The sequence below is a fragment of the Coenobita brevimanus genome, chromosome 54, assembly GCF_032717465.1.
Source record: "Coenobita brevimanus isolate Jiangsu-jjx chromosome 54, ASM3271746v2, whole genome shotgun sequence".
Taxonomy (NCBI): Eukaryota; Metazoa; Arthropoda; class Malacostraca; order Decapoda; family Coenobitidae; genus Coenobita; species Coenobita brevimanus.
The window spans coordinates 7130236-7148115 of record NC_137007.1 but is presented as its reverse complement, the minus strand read 5'-3'; the positions used below and the strand labels follow the sequence as shown (position 1 = coordinate 7148115).

Genomic DNA, 17880 nt, shown 5'->3' with positions numbered 1-17880 from the left:
TAGATTGTTGTATGGATGAACCCAAACTGTTTTATAGATTTGTGAATGGCAAATTGAAACAAAAGGAAGGAATCACCAAACTGAAAAGATGCGGCAATGCAAGCTGAACTAATGAACAAATGCTTCCAATCGGTTATCACTAATGAAAAGGAGTTTGTGGAAGGGGAGGGAGTGACTAGAAGTGTAGTAATAAGAGATATAAAAGTGGAAATACAGGAAGTGTATAAATTACTGGAAACTCAAGATGTAAGGAAAGCCCTAGGACAGGGGTTCTTAACCTGGGGTCCATAGATGGGCTTCAGGGGGTCCGTGAAGATCAGAATAATTGAGAACAATTTAGCGATATTGCTTGATCCCATCTGGCATCATTAGCTGGGGGGGGGGGAATTAGTCTTGAAGACTTCTGGTGTTCGTTGACATAAGCCTACCCTTGTCTGGCAAAGTGGGCTATGAGTGCTCTGATTACGATTGCTACTACATACCTTTGTGAGTCACGGTTTTCAGCGCTTGTTTCTATCAAAACGAAAAGTCGAAATCAACTGGATGTCAGCGATGACATGCTTGTTGCCTTGTTAAAGACCACTCCACAATTTCGTCTCCATATCCAAACCAAACAACAACCTTCTCATTGAAATGAACCTTTGAGCTGGATTAAAGTTTTGTTTTGTTTAATTTGCACAAGTTGGATGTATTTTGTTTTTTCATCGAGTGTCCATTAGTTTTTGCATGAAAAAGAGTGAGAAACATAATTCTTGTAAAGACTGTTTTGTACTTTGTGTATGTCATACAGTGCGTGTGGTAGTTTTAAGTAAAAGGAAGTATATTAATTACATGCAAAATGCTGTGTTTATGTGCATATGTGCATTTTTGTAGGGAATGGGTTCATAGCTTTCACCAGATTCTCGAAGGGGTCCATGACTCAAAAAAGGTTAAGAACCACTGCCCTAGGACCAGATGGAATCTCTGATTGGGTACTGAAGGAATGCAGAGAACAACTGGCAGACAAGATTCACAGCTTAATTGTGTGTTCTCTGGAAGAGGGGAAGGTGCCTCAAGAATGGAAGAGGGCAAATGTGGTACCAATTTATAAGGGAGGAAACAGGGAAGAACCCCTGAATTATAGAACAGTGTCCCTAACCAGCATGGTCACAAAATTGTGCGAGAGAATCCTGAAATGTAGATGGATAAAATATCTGGAAGAGATGAATATTTTGGCTGAAAGTCAGTTTGGTTCAGAACTGGAAAGTCATGTGTTTCCAACTTGTTGAGCTTTTACTCATGAGCAACTGATGTGGTACAGGAGAGAGACGGTTGGGTGGATTGTGTGTATTTAGATTTGGAGAAGGCTTTTGACAAGGTACCCCATAAGAGACTAATATGGAAACTAGAACATATAGGAGGACTGAATGGATATCTTCTGGAATGGATGAGAGACTTTTTGAGAGACAGACAAATGAGGACAGTAATAAAGGATAGGATGTCTGGATGGAGGGAAGTAACAAGTGGAGTCCCACTGGGCTCGGTGTTTGAGCCAGTAATGCTCCTGATTTACGTAAATGATATGGTAGATGGAGTGAACAGTTATGCAAGTCTGTTTGCTGATGATGCAAAGATCTTGAGGAAGGTAGAGGTTGAGGAGGACCTGGATAGGATACGTGATTGGAGCCGTATGTGGGAAATGAAATTCAACGCAAAGAAATGTAAAAGTAATCCCTCTAATATCCAAACGCCCAATATCCGAACATCCCCACTAACCGGACATAATCCTCCTGGGATCCAATATTCCCAAAATGGGCCAAAAACCGCAAAAAATTCGAAAAAAATCTGACTTTTTTTCCCTCCCATAATTTGAAATTCCCGCCTGGCGCCGAACAGCTGTTACACCATGGTTCCTTCACCCCTTCCTTCCTCCCCCTCCCCCCTCCCCTGTCAGGTTGCCATTTGGTATTTTTCATTAGCAAGTGTGGGCCAATTTGGTAATAAAAAATTCGTTTGGTAATGAATTAGAATAATGCATTACCAAATGGATTTTTCACATGTATGAGGATACACAGGATGGAGATGGTGGATTGTTTGCTCTCTCTGATTAATCTGCTACCCTACATAGTGTAAAAATAATCAACATGGTGTTAGTTATAAGGAGAGTGATTACATGTATTTCCACTTGTATATATAATTAGTGAAGAATATATGCTAGCTTTACGAATTTGGTAATGAAAAGTTATATTTGACAATGAAAGTTGAGGAGATTGGTAATGTGGCTGTTGTGATCTGGCAACTCTGTTACCCCACCAACATCAACAGTCACAGCTTAACTCCGATGGAGAGCAGATACTCATAACAGTGCAAGCCACAGGTGCTTGTTTTTTGTGAGTAAACAGTGAATAAACTGCAATACCTTGCCACTAGAACACACAGGAATTTACAGTGTTGTGCAGTGTTAAGAAATTAGAATTTAGAGTGCAGAGGATTAACTGTGGACTGCAAACTGGCGGTTCAAACCAGTTCAGGAGCAAGGGACTTGTAAGTACCCAGAATGTTTAATATTGTATAAACTCACCTCTAAAACCTCATTTTATGGTTCTTTTGCATTTATTTCAGTCTGTTATGTCCCTTATTGGTGTGATTTGGGTCTTAAATAGGTGCAATGCATGTCCAGAGGGAGTTGTATAGGTGTTTTTCAGAGTTAGGGTCCATAAGTATAAGTCCATAAGCTGGGGCAAAATATCCGGACAGGACCACTATCCGGACCTGCCTATGGCTCTATTACGTCGGATATTGGAGGGATTACTGTATTGGAAATTGGTAAAAGTACCAAGAGGCCATCACTGAATTATTTGATGGGTAATGAACTAATCACAAAAGCGAGAGAAGAGAAAGATTTGGGAGTGCTGGTCCAGGATAGTTTGTCACCTGAAAAACGTATTAACAAGATAGTTAGAGAGACGTATAATCTCTTGACTGACATAAGCGTAGCATTTCATTACATGGATGAGGAGATGATGAAAAAATTGATAGTGGCCATGATCTGCCCCAGGTTGGAATATGCAGCAGTATTGTGGTCCCCACACAAAAAGAAAGATATAAACAAGATTGAGAGAATACAAAGAAGAGCAACCATGATGGTCCCCAGCCTGGCAGATCTATTGTACAGAGAGAGAGGCAGGAAAAGCTGGATTTGCCTTCTTTAGAGGAAAGGAGAGAGAGGGGCGACATGATTGCAGTGTTCAGGACCATGATGGGAGTAGATAAAACTGACAGAGATCTGTTTGTATGGGATAAGAGAGTAATAGAGGACACGGAATGAAATTGAAGAAGCCAAGCTGCTTGAAGGAAGGAATGAGAGAGTGTTTTTGATCGGTGATATGAATGGTAAAGTAGGGAATGCGAAGGTGGATGGAATAGTTGGTGAGTGGGATGTGCCTGCTGAGATAGATGAGAATGGCAGTGCGTTAGTGGACATTTGTGCTGGGAGGGGGTTGGTGATAGCCAATACCCTCTTCAGGCACAAAATGATCCACAGGTATACATGTCGAGTGATGAGAAGGGTGGGTGGTGAACTGAATGAAAGGAAGGCAATGACTGATTATGTGTGTGTGGATGAAAGGATGCGAAAATGTGTAATGGATGCAAGAGCTTATAGAGGTTGGGGGAGTGGACTTTCTGACCACAACTTGGTGGCAGTAAGAATCAAGATCCAATTAGGATGGAGAAACAGGAGAAGGGAAGGACGGGAAGAAGGAGTATTTGTAAGGAGAGTGGAAAGGTTACAAGAGGATGAGAAAAAGGCAGAGTATAAGAGAGAAGTGGAGGAACGATTGGGCAAATATGAATTGGAGCAGATGGGAGACATGGAAGGTGTGTGTAGGATATTTACAGAAGAAATATGTGCAGCATGTGATGTGGTGTGTGGGGTGAAGAGAAGACGGAGGGAGGTGCAAGGAACAGCGTGGTGAACTGAAGAGGTGAGACAGGCTGTGGCACAAAAGAAGAAAGCATACAATGAATGGATGAGAAATAGGGGCGTGGAAGAAGTTGAGAGGCGGAAGAGAGAGTCATATGTAGAGAGAAAGAGAGAGGTGAAAAGATTAGTAAGAGAGAGTAAGAAGAGAGTGGATGAGGAATTTGGAAGGAGTTTGAGTGTAAAGTGGAGGGACTGTATGAAAATGTTCTGGAAAGAGGTGAAAAGAGTAAGACAGGGTGGAAGTGAAGTTAGCAGGGGAGTGAAAGATAAAAATGGTAGATTACTAGTGGAGAAGGGAGAAAAAGTGAGCAGATGGAGAGAACACTTTAAGGAATTGTTGAACATAGAGGATGGAAGTAATGTGAGTATAAGTGGTTGGGGAATGGCTGGGAGAAGGAGAGAGGTGAGAAGACAGGAAGAAATCAGAAGGACAGAAGTTGTGGAAGCAATGAAGGGAAGTTAAATTGGGAAAAGCCCAAGGAATTGATGAAGTGTGTGGTGAAATGCTGAAGTATTGGGGAGAGATACTAGTAGAATGGATGTGGAAAATGTGCAGATTGGCCTGGGAGGAAGGTAGAGTCCCGGAGGATTGGAAGTCTGGTATAATTATTCCCTTGTACAAAGGAAAAAGGGAAAAAGAAGTGTTTGGTAATCTTAGGGGCATCTGTCTTAGTATAATAGGAAAAGTGTATGGTAGGATACCGTTACTTATTGACAGAGTTAGAGAAAGAACAGAGGAATTAGTTGGAGAAGAACAGGGAGGCTTTAGGAAGGGAAGAGGTTGTGTAGATCAGATATTCATTCTTAGATCTTTAGTGGAAAAGTTTCTAGAGAAGGGAAAGAAGTTGTACGTGGCTTCCGTGGATTTGGAGAAAGCATATGACAGGGTGGATAGACAAGGATTGTGGAAAGTATTAAGAATATATGGAGAAGATGGGAAGTTGTTGAGTGCTGTGAAGAGTATGTACGATGGTGCGAAGGCTGCTGTGCCTGTGGATGGTGAACTAAGTGAATTTTTCTCTTTGAAGGTTGGGTTGAAACAGGGATGTGTCATGTCTCCATGGCTGTTCAATCTGTACATAGATGGGGTAATAAAAGAGGTACAAGGTAGGGTAGTGGATGTTGGAGTGGCCCTGGTGAGAGAGGGTAATGTCTGGAAACTCCCTGTACTGTTGTTTGCAGATGATACTGTGTTGTTGAGTGAAGACGAAGGGGAGCTGCAAGGCTTGGTGGATGAGTTTGGGAGAGTGCGTAAGAAACGGAATCTAAAGGTGAATGTAGGGAAGAGTAAAGTGATGGTCTTTGAGAGAGGTGAAGTCAGTGAATGTACAGCGAGGTTAGATGGTGAGGAATTGGAAAATGTGAGTACGTTTAAGTACTTGGGTAGTGTGATGAGTATGGATGAAGGTTTGGAGGGTAAAGTGCTTGATAGGGTACAGCAGGGAAGAAAGGTTGCTGGTTCCTTGAAAGCAGTGATAAGAAGCAGGGAAGTGAGCATGGAAGTGAAAAAGTTACTACATGACAGTATTGTGATACCAACTCTAACGTACGGAAGTGAAGCTTGGACGTTGCTGGAAGGACACAAGTTAAGAGTGAGAGCAGTGGAAATGAGTTATTTAAGCGGAGCCTGTGGAGTCACGTGGAGAGACCGGCTGACAAATGGGGATATAAAGGAGCGTTGTGGTGTGGATGTGGATGTGATAGGAAGCGGTAGGAGGAACACACTGAGGTGGTTTGGCCATGTGGAGAGGATGGAGGGTGAGAGACTGACAAAGAGAGTGTATATGAGTGAGGTGGAGGGGGGAAGAGGGAGGGGGAGGCCGAGGATGAGATGGAGGGATGGGGTGGAGAGGTATATGAGAGAGGGGGGGGGGTGAGTTGGGAGCGGGACAGTGAAATGGCGGGGGACAGGGTGACGTGGAGGCGATTTGTTTGTGGCCACCCCAAACGGGATTGAGGCGTCTGGCAATAGATAGATCTATCTATCTATCTATCTGTTTATCTCTCTCTCTCTCTCTCTACACTCAAACCTCGATTTAGGGGACCTCCATTTAAGGGATTTCTGATTTAAGGGACTCCATATTGTACTTGACAAACAGACAAGACCATTCAGAAATGATACGTAATGTCTAGGTTATACAGATTAATACTGTATGTTTCTTTATACAGTACGTATAAAATAATATTCATAATCATATAAATAAGTAAGATAAGTGAAACAATCATTGCATTTCATAATAAGACAGTCTTTATATGTGGTAAAACAACAGACATTTTCAAGTGAGGGACATTATGAAGTAAGGGACATTGTCTAGTAAGGTACATTTTCAAGTAAGAGACATTATCAAGTATGGGGCATTTTCAAATATGGGACAATTTCAAGTAAGGGACATTTTCAAGGAAGGGACAAGTTGATTCCCAATTTAGTCCCTTAAATCGAGGTTTCAGTATACATATATATACAGTACCCTCGCGTCCAACACGGTAATATTGTCATGCATGGGTCCAGTGTTGGACCAAAAACGTGTTGGACAAACAACAGAGCTTATGGGGAAAAATGAATTATGTCAGCAACCCTAGGAAAAGTCACCCTAAATACCTACCATATACCTATACATATATTGGTACTACTGTAATTATAATAAATGATACTGTACTATGAATGATAACTAACCTTTTAGGATAATGTTGGTGGGCTTGATGGGAATGGAAGGTGATATCCGAGACTAGGTAGTCCTACTGGGTCCCTGGAGGATGGCTGCTGGTGTCACTAGCGGGTAATGGCTGCTGCTCCTTCTCAATCTCCCTCATAAATCCTTTGAAATTCCTCTCCCCTTTCTTCTGCCTCTCAATGAATTCTAGCTTGGTGGCCTGAGGGAGGTGCCGCCGCTTCTTGGGGTTTTCAGAAGGCTTCCTAGGCATCGTGAGCGGGGTAAAATGCAGTAGCAAGGGCAGAAAATGTAGCGAGAAAAAAGCACCGTCCAATGTGAATTATGCAACTGAGTGGCGCTGTGGCGGGAGAAATTTAAACAAAACATCATATGAGAGCAGAAGCGTTTTTCTTTGTGCGACATCACGATCTCGTCACGATAGCGGGCGGGGGAGGCTACTTGATCAGAAGTTTTGATTGGCTGTCAGCGTCACGGGAACGTCCAGTATGACTGTGTTGGACCAGGGGTGATCGTGCTGGAGCCGAACTCTGCGGATTTCACCCACTTCTCGAAGCTTCGTCAGTGTTATGCTTTCGCACCCGTTTTACAGTACTTAAATCAAATTAAATCATACTAATTTTTTGCTCTCCGTGCTGGACGTGAATCGTGCTGGACAAACGCATGTTGGACGCGAGGGTACTGTATATATATATATATATATATAGATCAGATATTCATCCTTAGATCTTTAGTGGAAAAGTTTCTAGAGGAGGGAAAGAAGTTGTACGCGGCTTTCATGGATTTGGGGAAAGCATATGACGGGGTGGATAGACAAGGATTGTGGAAAGTGTTAAGAATATATGGAGTAGATGGGAAGTTGTTGAATGCTGTGAAGAGTATGTACGATGGTGCGAAGGCTTCAGTGCGTGTGGATGGTGAACTAAGTGAATTTTTCTCTTTGAAAGTTGGGTTGAAACAGCGATGTGTCATGACTCCATGGTTGTTCAATCTGTACATGGATGGGGCAATAAAAGAGGTACAAGGTAGGGTAGTGGATGTTGGAGTGGCCCTGGTGAGAGAGGATAGTGTTTGGAAACTCCCTGTACTGTTGTTTACAGATGATACTGTGTTGTTGAGTGAAGATGAAGAGGAGCTGCAAGGCTTGGTGGATGAGTTTGGGAGAGTGTGTAAGAAATGGAATCTAAAGGTGAATGTAGGGAAGAGTAAAGTGATGGTCTTTGAGAGAGGTGAAGTCAGTGAATGTACAGCGAGGTTGGATGGTGAGGAATTGGAAAATGTGAGTACGTTTAAGTATTTGGGTAGTGTGATGAGTAAGGATGGAGGTTTGGAGGGTGAAGTGCTTGAAAGGGTACAGCAGGGAAGAAAGGTTGCTGGTTCCTTAAAAGCAGTGATAAGAAGCAGGGAAGTGAGCATGGAAGTGAAAAAGTTACTACATGACAGTATTGTGATACCAACTCTAACGTACGGAAGTGAAGCTTGGACGTTGTTGGAAGGACACAAGTCAAGAGTGAGAGCAGTGGAAATGAGTTATTTAAGAGGAGCCTGTGGAGTCACATGGAGAGACCGACTGACGAATGAGGATATAAAGGAGCGTTGTGGTGTGGATGTGGATGTGATAGGAAGCGTTATGAGGAACACACTGAGGTGGTTTGGCCATGTGAAGAGGATGGAGGGTGAAAGACTGATGAAGAGAGTGTATGTGAGTGAGGTGGAGGGGGGAAGAGGGAGGGGGAGGCCGAGGATGAGATGGAGGGATGGGGTGGAGAGGTATATGAGAGAGGGGGGTGTGAGTTGGGAGCAGGGCAGTGAAATGGTGGGGGACAAGGCGACTTGGAGGCGATTTGTTTGTGGCCACCCCAAACGGGATTGAGGCGTCTGGCAATAGATAGATAGATATCATGTCCGGAAATTGGGCCTGTCCGGATATTGGGCCCCTGCCTCCTGGACTGGTACTTACGGACCCTAACCCAGCCTAACATTGAAAACCACCTAAATAACTTCCTACCGAACATGCATAGCACCTATTTAAAACCCTGTTCACACCAGTAATGGACATAAAGGATGAAATAAATGAAATGGAACCAGAGAATGAGGAATTAGAAGTGAGTATGGAAAATATTTAGCAGTGTACAGGGTAATTACAGCACCTCTGTGGCCACCTCCTCTAAGGCTCTGGCAGTGGTGAAAATGCCCTTGAAGCACATACAGTAATCCAGTGTTGTGCAGCACTTAATTCTTTGCACTGTGAGTTATAATTGTTTAACACTGCACATTCTGTTCTTAACTGCGCCACGCCAGTTTCAACCGCCAGTTTGCACTGCACACTTAATCCTTTGCACTCTAAATTCTAATTTCTTAACACTGTACAACACTGTATATTCCCATGTGGTCTAGTGGCGAGGTATTGCAGTTTATTCACAAAAACGAGCACATGCGGCATCCACTGCAACGAACATCTACTCACGATGGTAGTTAGGCAGTGACTGGGGAGAGGAAAGGAACAGCAGGGGGCCGGTGGCTGTGTGTAAACACAGCTCTTCGGCGCCGCATGGCAATTTCAAATTACGGGTGGGAAAAATTAGTCCCCCCCCCCCCTCATTTTTTGGCCGTTTGGGGGTTCCGAAGGCCCAGGCCCAAAATGTCCGGAAATTAGGGTGTCCGGTTATTACAGGGATTACTGTATGGCAGAATGACCGGAAAGCACTGCCCAAATAAGGAGGGGTACTGTACATACAGTAGTGTTTACGTAGGGTGTTTTTTTGGTTTTCAGTGGTTTTACCGCATGGTTTTCTTGGTGTTTAGCATTACTTTGGATATTCCTGTGTGTGTTTTGATGCCTGAATGACCAGAAAACACTGCCAAATTAAGCATAGGTACTGTACAAATAGGTTATGTATAGGTTGGAGGTTGGGCATAGGTAGGGTCTTGGTATAGTAGGGGAATAGTGTTCATTATCCGGATGTTGCCACTACCTGGCCATGCCTGTGGCTCTATTATGTCCCCATAAATGAGGGATATTTCTCTCTCTCTCTCTCTCCCTCTCTCTCTCTATATATTTTATTTTATATATATATATATATATATATATATATATATATATATATATATATATATATATATATATGTACATGCACAGTATATATACTGGTATATAAAATACCATACAGTACATAGCATACTAGTATAGGCCCATGAATCTACTGGTTGTCCCAGGAGTTGCACTGGCTTCAGATGATTCACGATGTTCTAAGACAAAAATGTATTGTAAACAATCATCAGATTCAGAGTGGTTATGGAGTTCTGGTTGTTTTTATCTGAGTGGTGATGATGAGGTGAGCATCTGTACTCACCATTGTATTGTATTTATTTTAATTTTTTTTTTTTTCTCATAAATGTCAGGACCAACTTGCCTAATGCCGGGCTCCTCTGTTCCTTATGGGCAGCATAGGATTGGATGATGGATGGATGGATGGATTAATTTTTTTCAGTCTACAGTGTGTTTAGAGATTAATTTTTTTGGCCATCTCGGTAAAAAAAAAAAAAAAAAAAAGTATGAGTATGGACATTTGCAGCAGTGTATGAAAACTGATCCCTCCCACTACCACCATCAGTTTGAAATACCAACAGCCATTGTGCATCTTATGTTTACAGAATATTTTGTCTTAGAATGACCTGGGGAATCACCTTAAGTTAGTATGTTATCTCCTGAGTCACCCTGTATACTGTAATGAATATTCTCAATACCTGTACTATATTAACCTTACAGCTGTTGGTTAAATATTGACTGGTTGTTGCAGATGACATCAGTAGCCAAGAAAGGAAGATGCAAGAGGCCATGTTTGAGATGATAACTTCAGAGGCATCATACCTGAAGAGTCTCAATGTTCTTGTGACACACTTTGTCCAATGTCCAGCCTTTGTGGAGGAGGGGGAAGATGCTGTGCTTAGCAGAAGGGAACGGCACATCCTCTTCTCAGACATCCTTCCAGGTTTGTATATTGAATCAGTTTGGAAGAATCTAGAAAGTATTAACCCAACAAACTAAAACTTCACATTAGATATCATATCTCAGATCAGAGCATTGAGTAGTGGTGTATTGTTTATAAAGAAAAGTATTTGATTGATTGTTTGATAAAAAAACTGTTCTTGACAGTGTAGCAGCATAGGTCATTGCTGCATAGTAGTAAGAAAGGAGGTAATAACAAAGACAAATGCAAATACACAAACTTGTAATATGTAATCAAGAAGCCATATCTAATAACCATAATAGCAGTTGATATGGCATTGTCCAGAAAGCATGTTGAGTAATATCCAGCTGACTGACATACAGTCATACGTCCACCTACATGGCTAAAGTATTAACACGGCAGACCCTGCACGTGGAATCTGCATAAGCAGGTTCCTTTAACCCTTACACCGCGGGCATGTTTCCCAATATTTTGCGTCCCAGAGGGGTTATTCGGGCTCCGACAGACTCTCAAAAAATATTTGCCAAAAATCAGTTATTAGTCCTAGAATATTAAAATTACATATGCATATGGCACATACCTTCAGCTTTCTCCTGGGATGTTTGTTGAGCCTTCGTCGATTACCGTAGGACTTGTGGAGACCTCTGAATTTGGGTAACGAAGTCTCCACTTTACACTTCCCGACAACCCGTAATATGATTACCACAGCCAGATATTAACACTATAAACACTACTTTATGATTATCAAGTAGTTTGGGATCCATACTCCAAATAAAAACCACTGTGAAAGCAATGAAAATTACGAGCGCGTATGACCTTCCCACTTGTGCTAGTTCGCTGTTGGTATTCTGTCATTTATTTTCCTTAAAACCCCTCACACTTTATATTTCTGTTACTATATAACACTTATATATATCTACAGTCTTTATCCATAAGTTTCCTTCAGTAGTATTAGTTTATTGTCACTGTAGGGATTCAATTTCTTTCAGTAAAATACGTAGCATTCACTTTCTCGTCCTGTATACTAGCATTGAGAGTGAATGTCACTTTCACCTTCACTCTCATAACTCATAGTATTCAGACATGCTAGAGTGAAACTTTCACTTTCATTACTTCTAGGGTATATACTCGTATTCTTATAATACTACTCATTTACATTTCTATTTACGTTCTCTATTTTATTTACGTTATTTACATTTCTATTTTATTTACACTGTGTTATGCACTGTCACTTGAAGTAACTTATAAAACTATTTTCCACTGTTCACGTATATTTACATTCATTACTTTCACTTGCTGTTTACACATTATTTACAATTCCACTTGCACTGTTTTACTCAATAGAAAGATTGTAGTCACTCTTGTATCAATTGTCAGCCCTTTACCTCTTTCCACACGAGGTTTAGTAGGGGGTAAAGGTCACAGGGCCCTTTGCATGGGGGTGAAAAGTCCCTGAAGTTAGCAAGAGCAAACAGACGTACCTCCACATTGGAAGATGAGAGTGAACTGATAAGGGTGGGCCAGGGTGGTGGCCTACCTAGGGAAATGCATTACTGCCAACGTTAGCCTCTTAACAGTAGCTAATATATAGCAGTGAAATGAATGGCAGGAAATCTAGACAATACATTATAAATTAGGTAGTTCCAGGTGAATGTAAATATCACTTAGGCTTCTCCCTTCCCTCCTTATATGTATATTTATTACGAAAATAGATTATACTTCATATTTCAAGGGGAAATAAACAGCGAAAAGTAGCGAATGAGTGCACGTGAGGTGTTGTCAGGTGATAATTAGCCAATTCCAGGTGTATGGCACTCTCACTTACCTTATTTCTTTCTTGTATATATTATTTGGTATAAGACTAGGGCATAGGGCTTATTTCAATGTATGAAATCAGTGAAAAATTCCAGGGAAGATTTACTTAGCGTAGCACTGCCGGGCAGGCGAGAGGATAGGGTAATGGAGGGGGGGTAGGGAGGGGAGTCAAGAACGGGGAGAAATGGCTAAATTGTTAACAATGGATGGGAGCACAGATGAGATTAGGAGTGCTGACTAGTGTTGGACATTGGCAGTACTGATAGATGATACAAGCCACCACTTGGAAGCCTGGGTGAATTCAAAATAACACAGTATCACAAAAGTGACGCCCCCCGGTATGATCCCTTACTCCCAAGCGTCATGAAAGTGACGCCCCGCGGTTAAGAGGTTAATCATTACAGTAAAGCTACTGTATCTTCCAAGTCCCCAGCCAGACCCCTCCTTGTCTACTAAAATTCTCAGTATTCCCAACTAGATGATAGTTGTTTCCTAAAGGCATAACATACTGTCTAGAGGTTAAGCTGACATTAGACAGTGACATTAAAGAGGCTTAGAACAGAGAAATAGCCTGTAGCACCAGTCGAGCAGGGCAGTACTCCCAAGATGGATGGAAAGCTGATGACAGGGAGAGCTGGAGCTTCCATTTCATCAGCCCTCAGGACTAGTTCCTGACCATCCCCCTTTGCTGAACTTTTTCGTGTGTCAGTAACTCAGAGAGTAGGCCAGCATACTCTCCAATATAAGTTCCTCTTCACAGTCAGCACCAAACTACATGCACATTAAACACTGCACTTCCTTTAAAAAAAAAGGGGGGGGGGCTAATAACCAAGCCTCAGAGTCCACGAGGGGGGGGGGGACACTAAATGCCCCCACCATTCACCCCTCTCCCAGTGACGACACATCGAGCTGCCTGGAACCACTGTCTGACTCACTTCTACATTTCTGCAGCATTCGTTGCCTTTTCTCTACCTTTCCCTCCGTTGGGCACCACCTTTCCTCCTCTAAACCTCGCCTTCTCTTCTTAATTGAGACTCAGCTGTCTGAGGCAGCTGATAGCAAACCCTTTTCTGTATCCTCCTTTTTTCTCTATATTTATTTCAAAGCCAAAGGTGGCTGTTGTGTATATGTATGCAACGACTTATCTTGCTCTCGTGTTCGTGAGCTTGAATCTTCTGAATATTCTGCTCTCTGGCTTTGGCTTTCCTGTCATTTTGTAACTAAATATATCTGTGCTGTTTACTTATTCCAAAATACTACTGACTATGAAAACTTCATCGACTATGATGGAACACATCCTATCCATTTCTCCTTTCTTTGAAACCTCCATTCTAGGAGATTTCAATGTTCACCATCACCTTTGGCTCTCCTCTCCTTTCACTGATCCCTTGGTGAACAAGCCTACATCTTTTCTACCCTTAATGACCTTGTGCAGCTTGTACAGCACCGTACCCATATCCCTGACCACCTTGGAGAGAGTTCCAACGTATTGGGCCTCTTCCTTACAACTAATCCTTCTGCTTACACTGTTAATCTTTCCTCTCCGTTGGGCTCCTCCAGTCACAACCTTATTACCTTTAACTCTCCTATCGCTCCAGCACAGCCTGTCGACCCGCCAAAAAATGTTGGTTGTGGCACTTTGGAGCTGCTGATTGGGAGGTCCTCAGGCAGTACTTAACTAATTTTCCCTGGAATAATTATTGCTTCCATGGCTGGGAGTCACTTGAGTGTGCCATGCACGTTATGGAGGTTATTCTTTTGGGCATGAAAGCATACATTCCTTTCTCATATCCTTTGACTAATGACTTGTTCTAATGCTGTTCACAACAAGGAGAAGGCCAATAAAAGGTACCAGAGCCAACCCACCCCTGAATCACATCTTTTTTATGTTTCTGTCTGGAATCATGCTAAGTCTGTTCTTTGCTCTGCTAAAAATATTTTCCTCCGTTCTAAATGTTCTCAACTCTCCAACTCGAATTCTTCCTGCTCCTTCTGGCACCAAGACAAAAACCTTTCTAACAGCTTTACATCATCATCCTTCCCTCCTCTTTTCTACTATGATGGTTCTGTAGCTATTTCTACTGATAGAGCAGATCCCTTCACTAGGCTTTCTCCTCCAATTCCACCTTTGATGATTTGGATGCTGTTCCTCCATCACTTCCCCCCCCTGACTTCCTCTTGGCTGACATTAAAATTTCTTCAACTGATGTATTTTCTGCCATCACTGGCCTCAATACTAACAAGGTATATGTGCCTAATGGGGTCCCTCTTGTTGTCCTCAAGAATTGTGCTTCTGTGCTTACACAATGCCTAAGTAAACACTTTCGCCTTTATCTGTCAACTTGTACCTTTCCTTCTGGCTGGAAATTTGCTTTCATTCAGCCAGTCCCAAAGAAGGGTGACGATTCCCAACCCTATAACTATCGCCCAGTTGCCTTAACATACTGTGTCTCAAAAGTTTTCGAGTTTGTTAACAGAAAAATTTTAAAGCATCATTCCTATCACAACCTTCTTTCTGATTGTCAGTATGGGTTCCGTCAGGGATGCTTCATTGATTATCTTCACACCTACCTTTCAGATTCCTGGTCATCCTCCTTTCGGGACTTTGGCAAAAGCTTTGCCATTGCACTTGACATCTCAAAGACTTTCAATCGAGTCTGGCATAAATCTCTAAATTCCAAACTGCCCTCTTACGATTTCTATCCTTCCATCTTTGCCTTCATTTATAGCTTCCTATCTGGTCGTTCAATAGCTGCTGTTGTAGATGGTCACTGTTCTTCTCCAGGATCTATCAACATTGGTGTTCCTCGGGGCTCTGTCCTATCACCAACTTTATTCAATTTATTCATCAATGACCTTGTAAGCTGTACAGCTAACCCTCTCCACTCATACACTAATGATTCCACCGTTCATCTTTCCATTTGGTTCCTGCAACGTCTGTCTCAGCAGTTACGTCAACAAACAAGGGATGAGGCTATGGCACACTTAATGTCTGACTTGGCTCGTATCTCTGACTAGGGTAAAAGTAATCTTGTTTTTAATGCTTCAGAGACTCAGTTCTTGCACCTCTTAACCTGACAAAATTTTCCACAGGAGTACCCAATAATTTTTAATAATAATATAAAAAATATGCTAAAACAAAAGTGATGATATCTAGGGTTGGTGGCGGTACTGTCAAAGATGAGGGAGAGTGGCCATGTGCAGTTTGCCACAAGGGCGTGGGAAGTAATTCCATCTTGTGCGGTGTTTGTGATAAATGGGTGCACAATAGTTGTAGTGGTATCAGAGGTAGACTGCGAGATAATGCTGATTTTATGTGTAAGGTGTGTCAGGGAGAGCAGGTGGAGATTGTCAGGCGTGAAAGGATTGAACCTGCTGGTGAATCTCTTGAGTGTGTGGAAAAGTTTTGTTATTTGGGAGACATGTTGTGTGCTGGAGGTGGGGCTGGAGCTAGCTCTGTGGCTAGGGTGAGAAGTGGTTGGAAGAAGTTCAGGGAGCTGTTGCCTCTCCTGACGTTAAGAGGACTCTCTCTACATGCTAAGGGGTCATTGTATGCAGCATGTGTTAGGAGTGTAATGCTGTATGGTAGAGACCTGGGCAGTAAAGGAGGAGGATATTCGCAGGCTCAGACGTACAGAAATGACAGTGATTAGGTGGATGTGTAGTGCGTCCCTACGTGCAAGGTCTAGGGGGGCTGGATTTACGATGGAAGAGTTGAGAGATAGGATGGGACTGGAGTGTATTGGTGTTGTGATGAGGAGATGTAAATTGAGATGGTTTGGGCATGTGGAGAGGATGGGGGATGATAATTGGGTGAGGAAGGTGAGAAGTGTTAATATTGGTAGTGGGGTTATGAGGGGTAGGCCGAGAAAGACATGAGACGAGGTCATTGTGACCTCAGGGTTAAGGGACTGACCAGGGTGGCTGCAATAGATCATGCAGCATGGAGGGCCGCCTTTAGATGACCAAGGCCGACACATGCAAGCATGTTGGAGCCTTTAAAAACGAAATGAAACAAAACGATCCAGCTCAATCCTGCATCATCCTTAAACATACTTGGGGTTTTATTCACATGGGATTTATCTTGGGAAGATCGTATTACATCTCTTGTAAAATCTGCTTCCAAGAGACTAGGTTTGCTAAGCCGACTCCGTACTAAGGCTCTCACATACAGCTCTTCTCAGTAAGTTGGAGTCAAAGGCTTTTCGTCTTGTTAACTAGCCTCCTCTTACTCGCTCCCTTCAACCTCTGTCTATTCGCCACACAGTTGCCTCTTTATCTCTTTTTCTGTCGCTGCTTCAATGGTCACTGCTCTTCTGAACTGTCAGGTTGCATCCCACCACCTCTATGACGGACGCATAGCACCCGTCTAGCAACAAACTCTCATCCCTTTTCTATCCAGCTGTCTAATACAAGAGTTAACTGTTACTTACTTCCAGTCCTTCATTTATGCAACAGGTCAACTCAGAAACTGTCCCTCTGTCTGTATTTCCTGCTTCCAGTGATCTCCAGTCTTTAAAACACAGTGTGTCCAGGCATCTCGAAATGAACGGATCTTGAATTTGGCTTTCTTTCTTTTGTATTTTGTTTTTTTCTTGGGAGGAACGGTTTGCAGCCTCCTGGCCTTTGGTTCCTTCTAACTTGCACACACACACACACACACACACACAAAATATATATATATATATATATATATATATATATATATATATATATACCTGGTATATATATAGTGAGTGGATGAGAAAAAAGGGTGTGGAAGAAGTTGAGAGACGGAAGAGAGAGTTATATGTAAAGAGGAAGAGAGGTAAAAAGATTAGTAAGAGAAAGTAAGAAGAGAATGGATGAGGAATTTGGAAGGAATTTGAGTGTAAATTGGAGGGACTAGGAAAATGTTCTGGAAAGAGGTGAAGAGAGTAAGACAGAGTGGCAGTGAAGTTAGCAGGGGAGTGAAAGATAAAAATGGTAGATTGCTAGTGGAGAAGGGAGAAAAAGTGAGCAGATGGAGAGAACACTTTAACCCGCCCCGTCCCGACCACTTTTTCACCACTGGTACCCCCGAATCCCGACCATTTTTGGACCCAAATTTTTTTTGCTAAAACTTTCGCTTTTGGTCAGAAACAATGGTCAGTCACCAAGAAAGTGTTCACCGGGGTCCATAAGTGGCTTAAACAGGTATACCTTCGTTACACCTGGTACCGTTTTCTGTGTAGGTGGTCTGAGGCTCTCACATTTTCTATGGTATTATAAGTCTGGGAAACCAATGAAAGTAAGTAGATATGTATTTATTACAAACATAAAAACATGTGATACAAGAGTAAATTGGATTTTATACAAAAATAGAGCTGAAATAAGCATTGTACCATCGTGCGAACCGAGCAAAATCGGCCAGACTGGTCACGATGAATCGCTAACATTCCTGAATCCTGATACATAACATTTTTTCTACTGACATAATACA

General features: G+C 42.3%; 1 protein-coding gene across 1 annotated transcript in view; it reads left to right on the top strand.

Annotated features, from left to right (window-relative positions):
* The window catches only part of Exn (Ephexin), a 344579-nt gene that overhangs the window by 186683 nt on the left and 140016 nt on the right, over positions 1–17880 (top strand). Inside the window, exon 17 of the mRNA XM_080273353.1 lies at positions 10434–10625. Within this exon, the coding sequence (XP_080129479.1) occupies positions 10434–10625 (192 nt within the window). The remainder of the gene's footprint in view (positions 1–10433; positions 10626–17880) is intronic.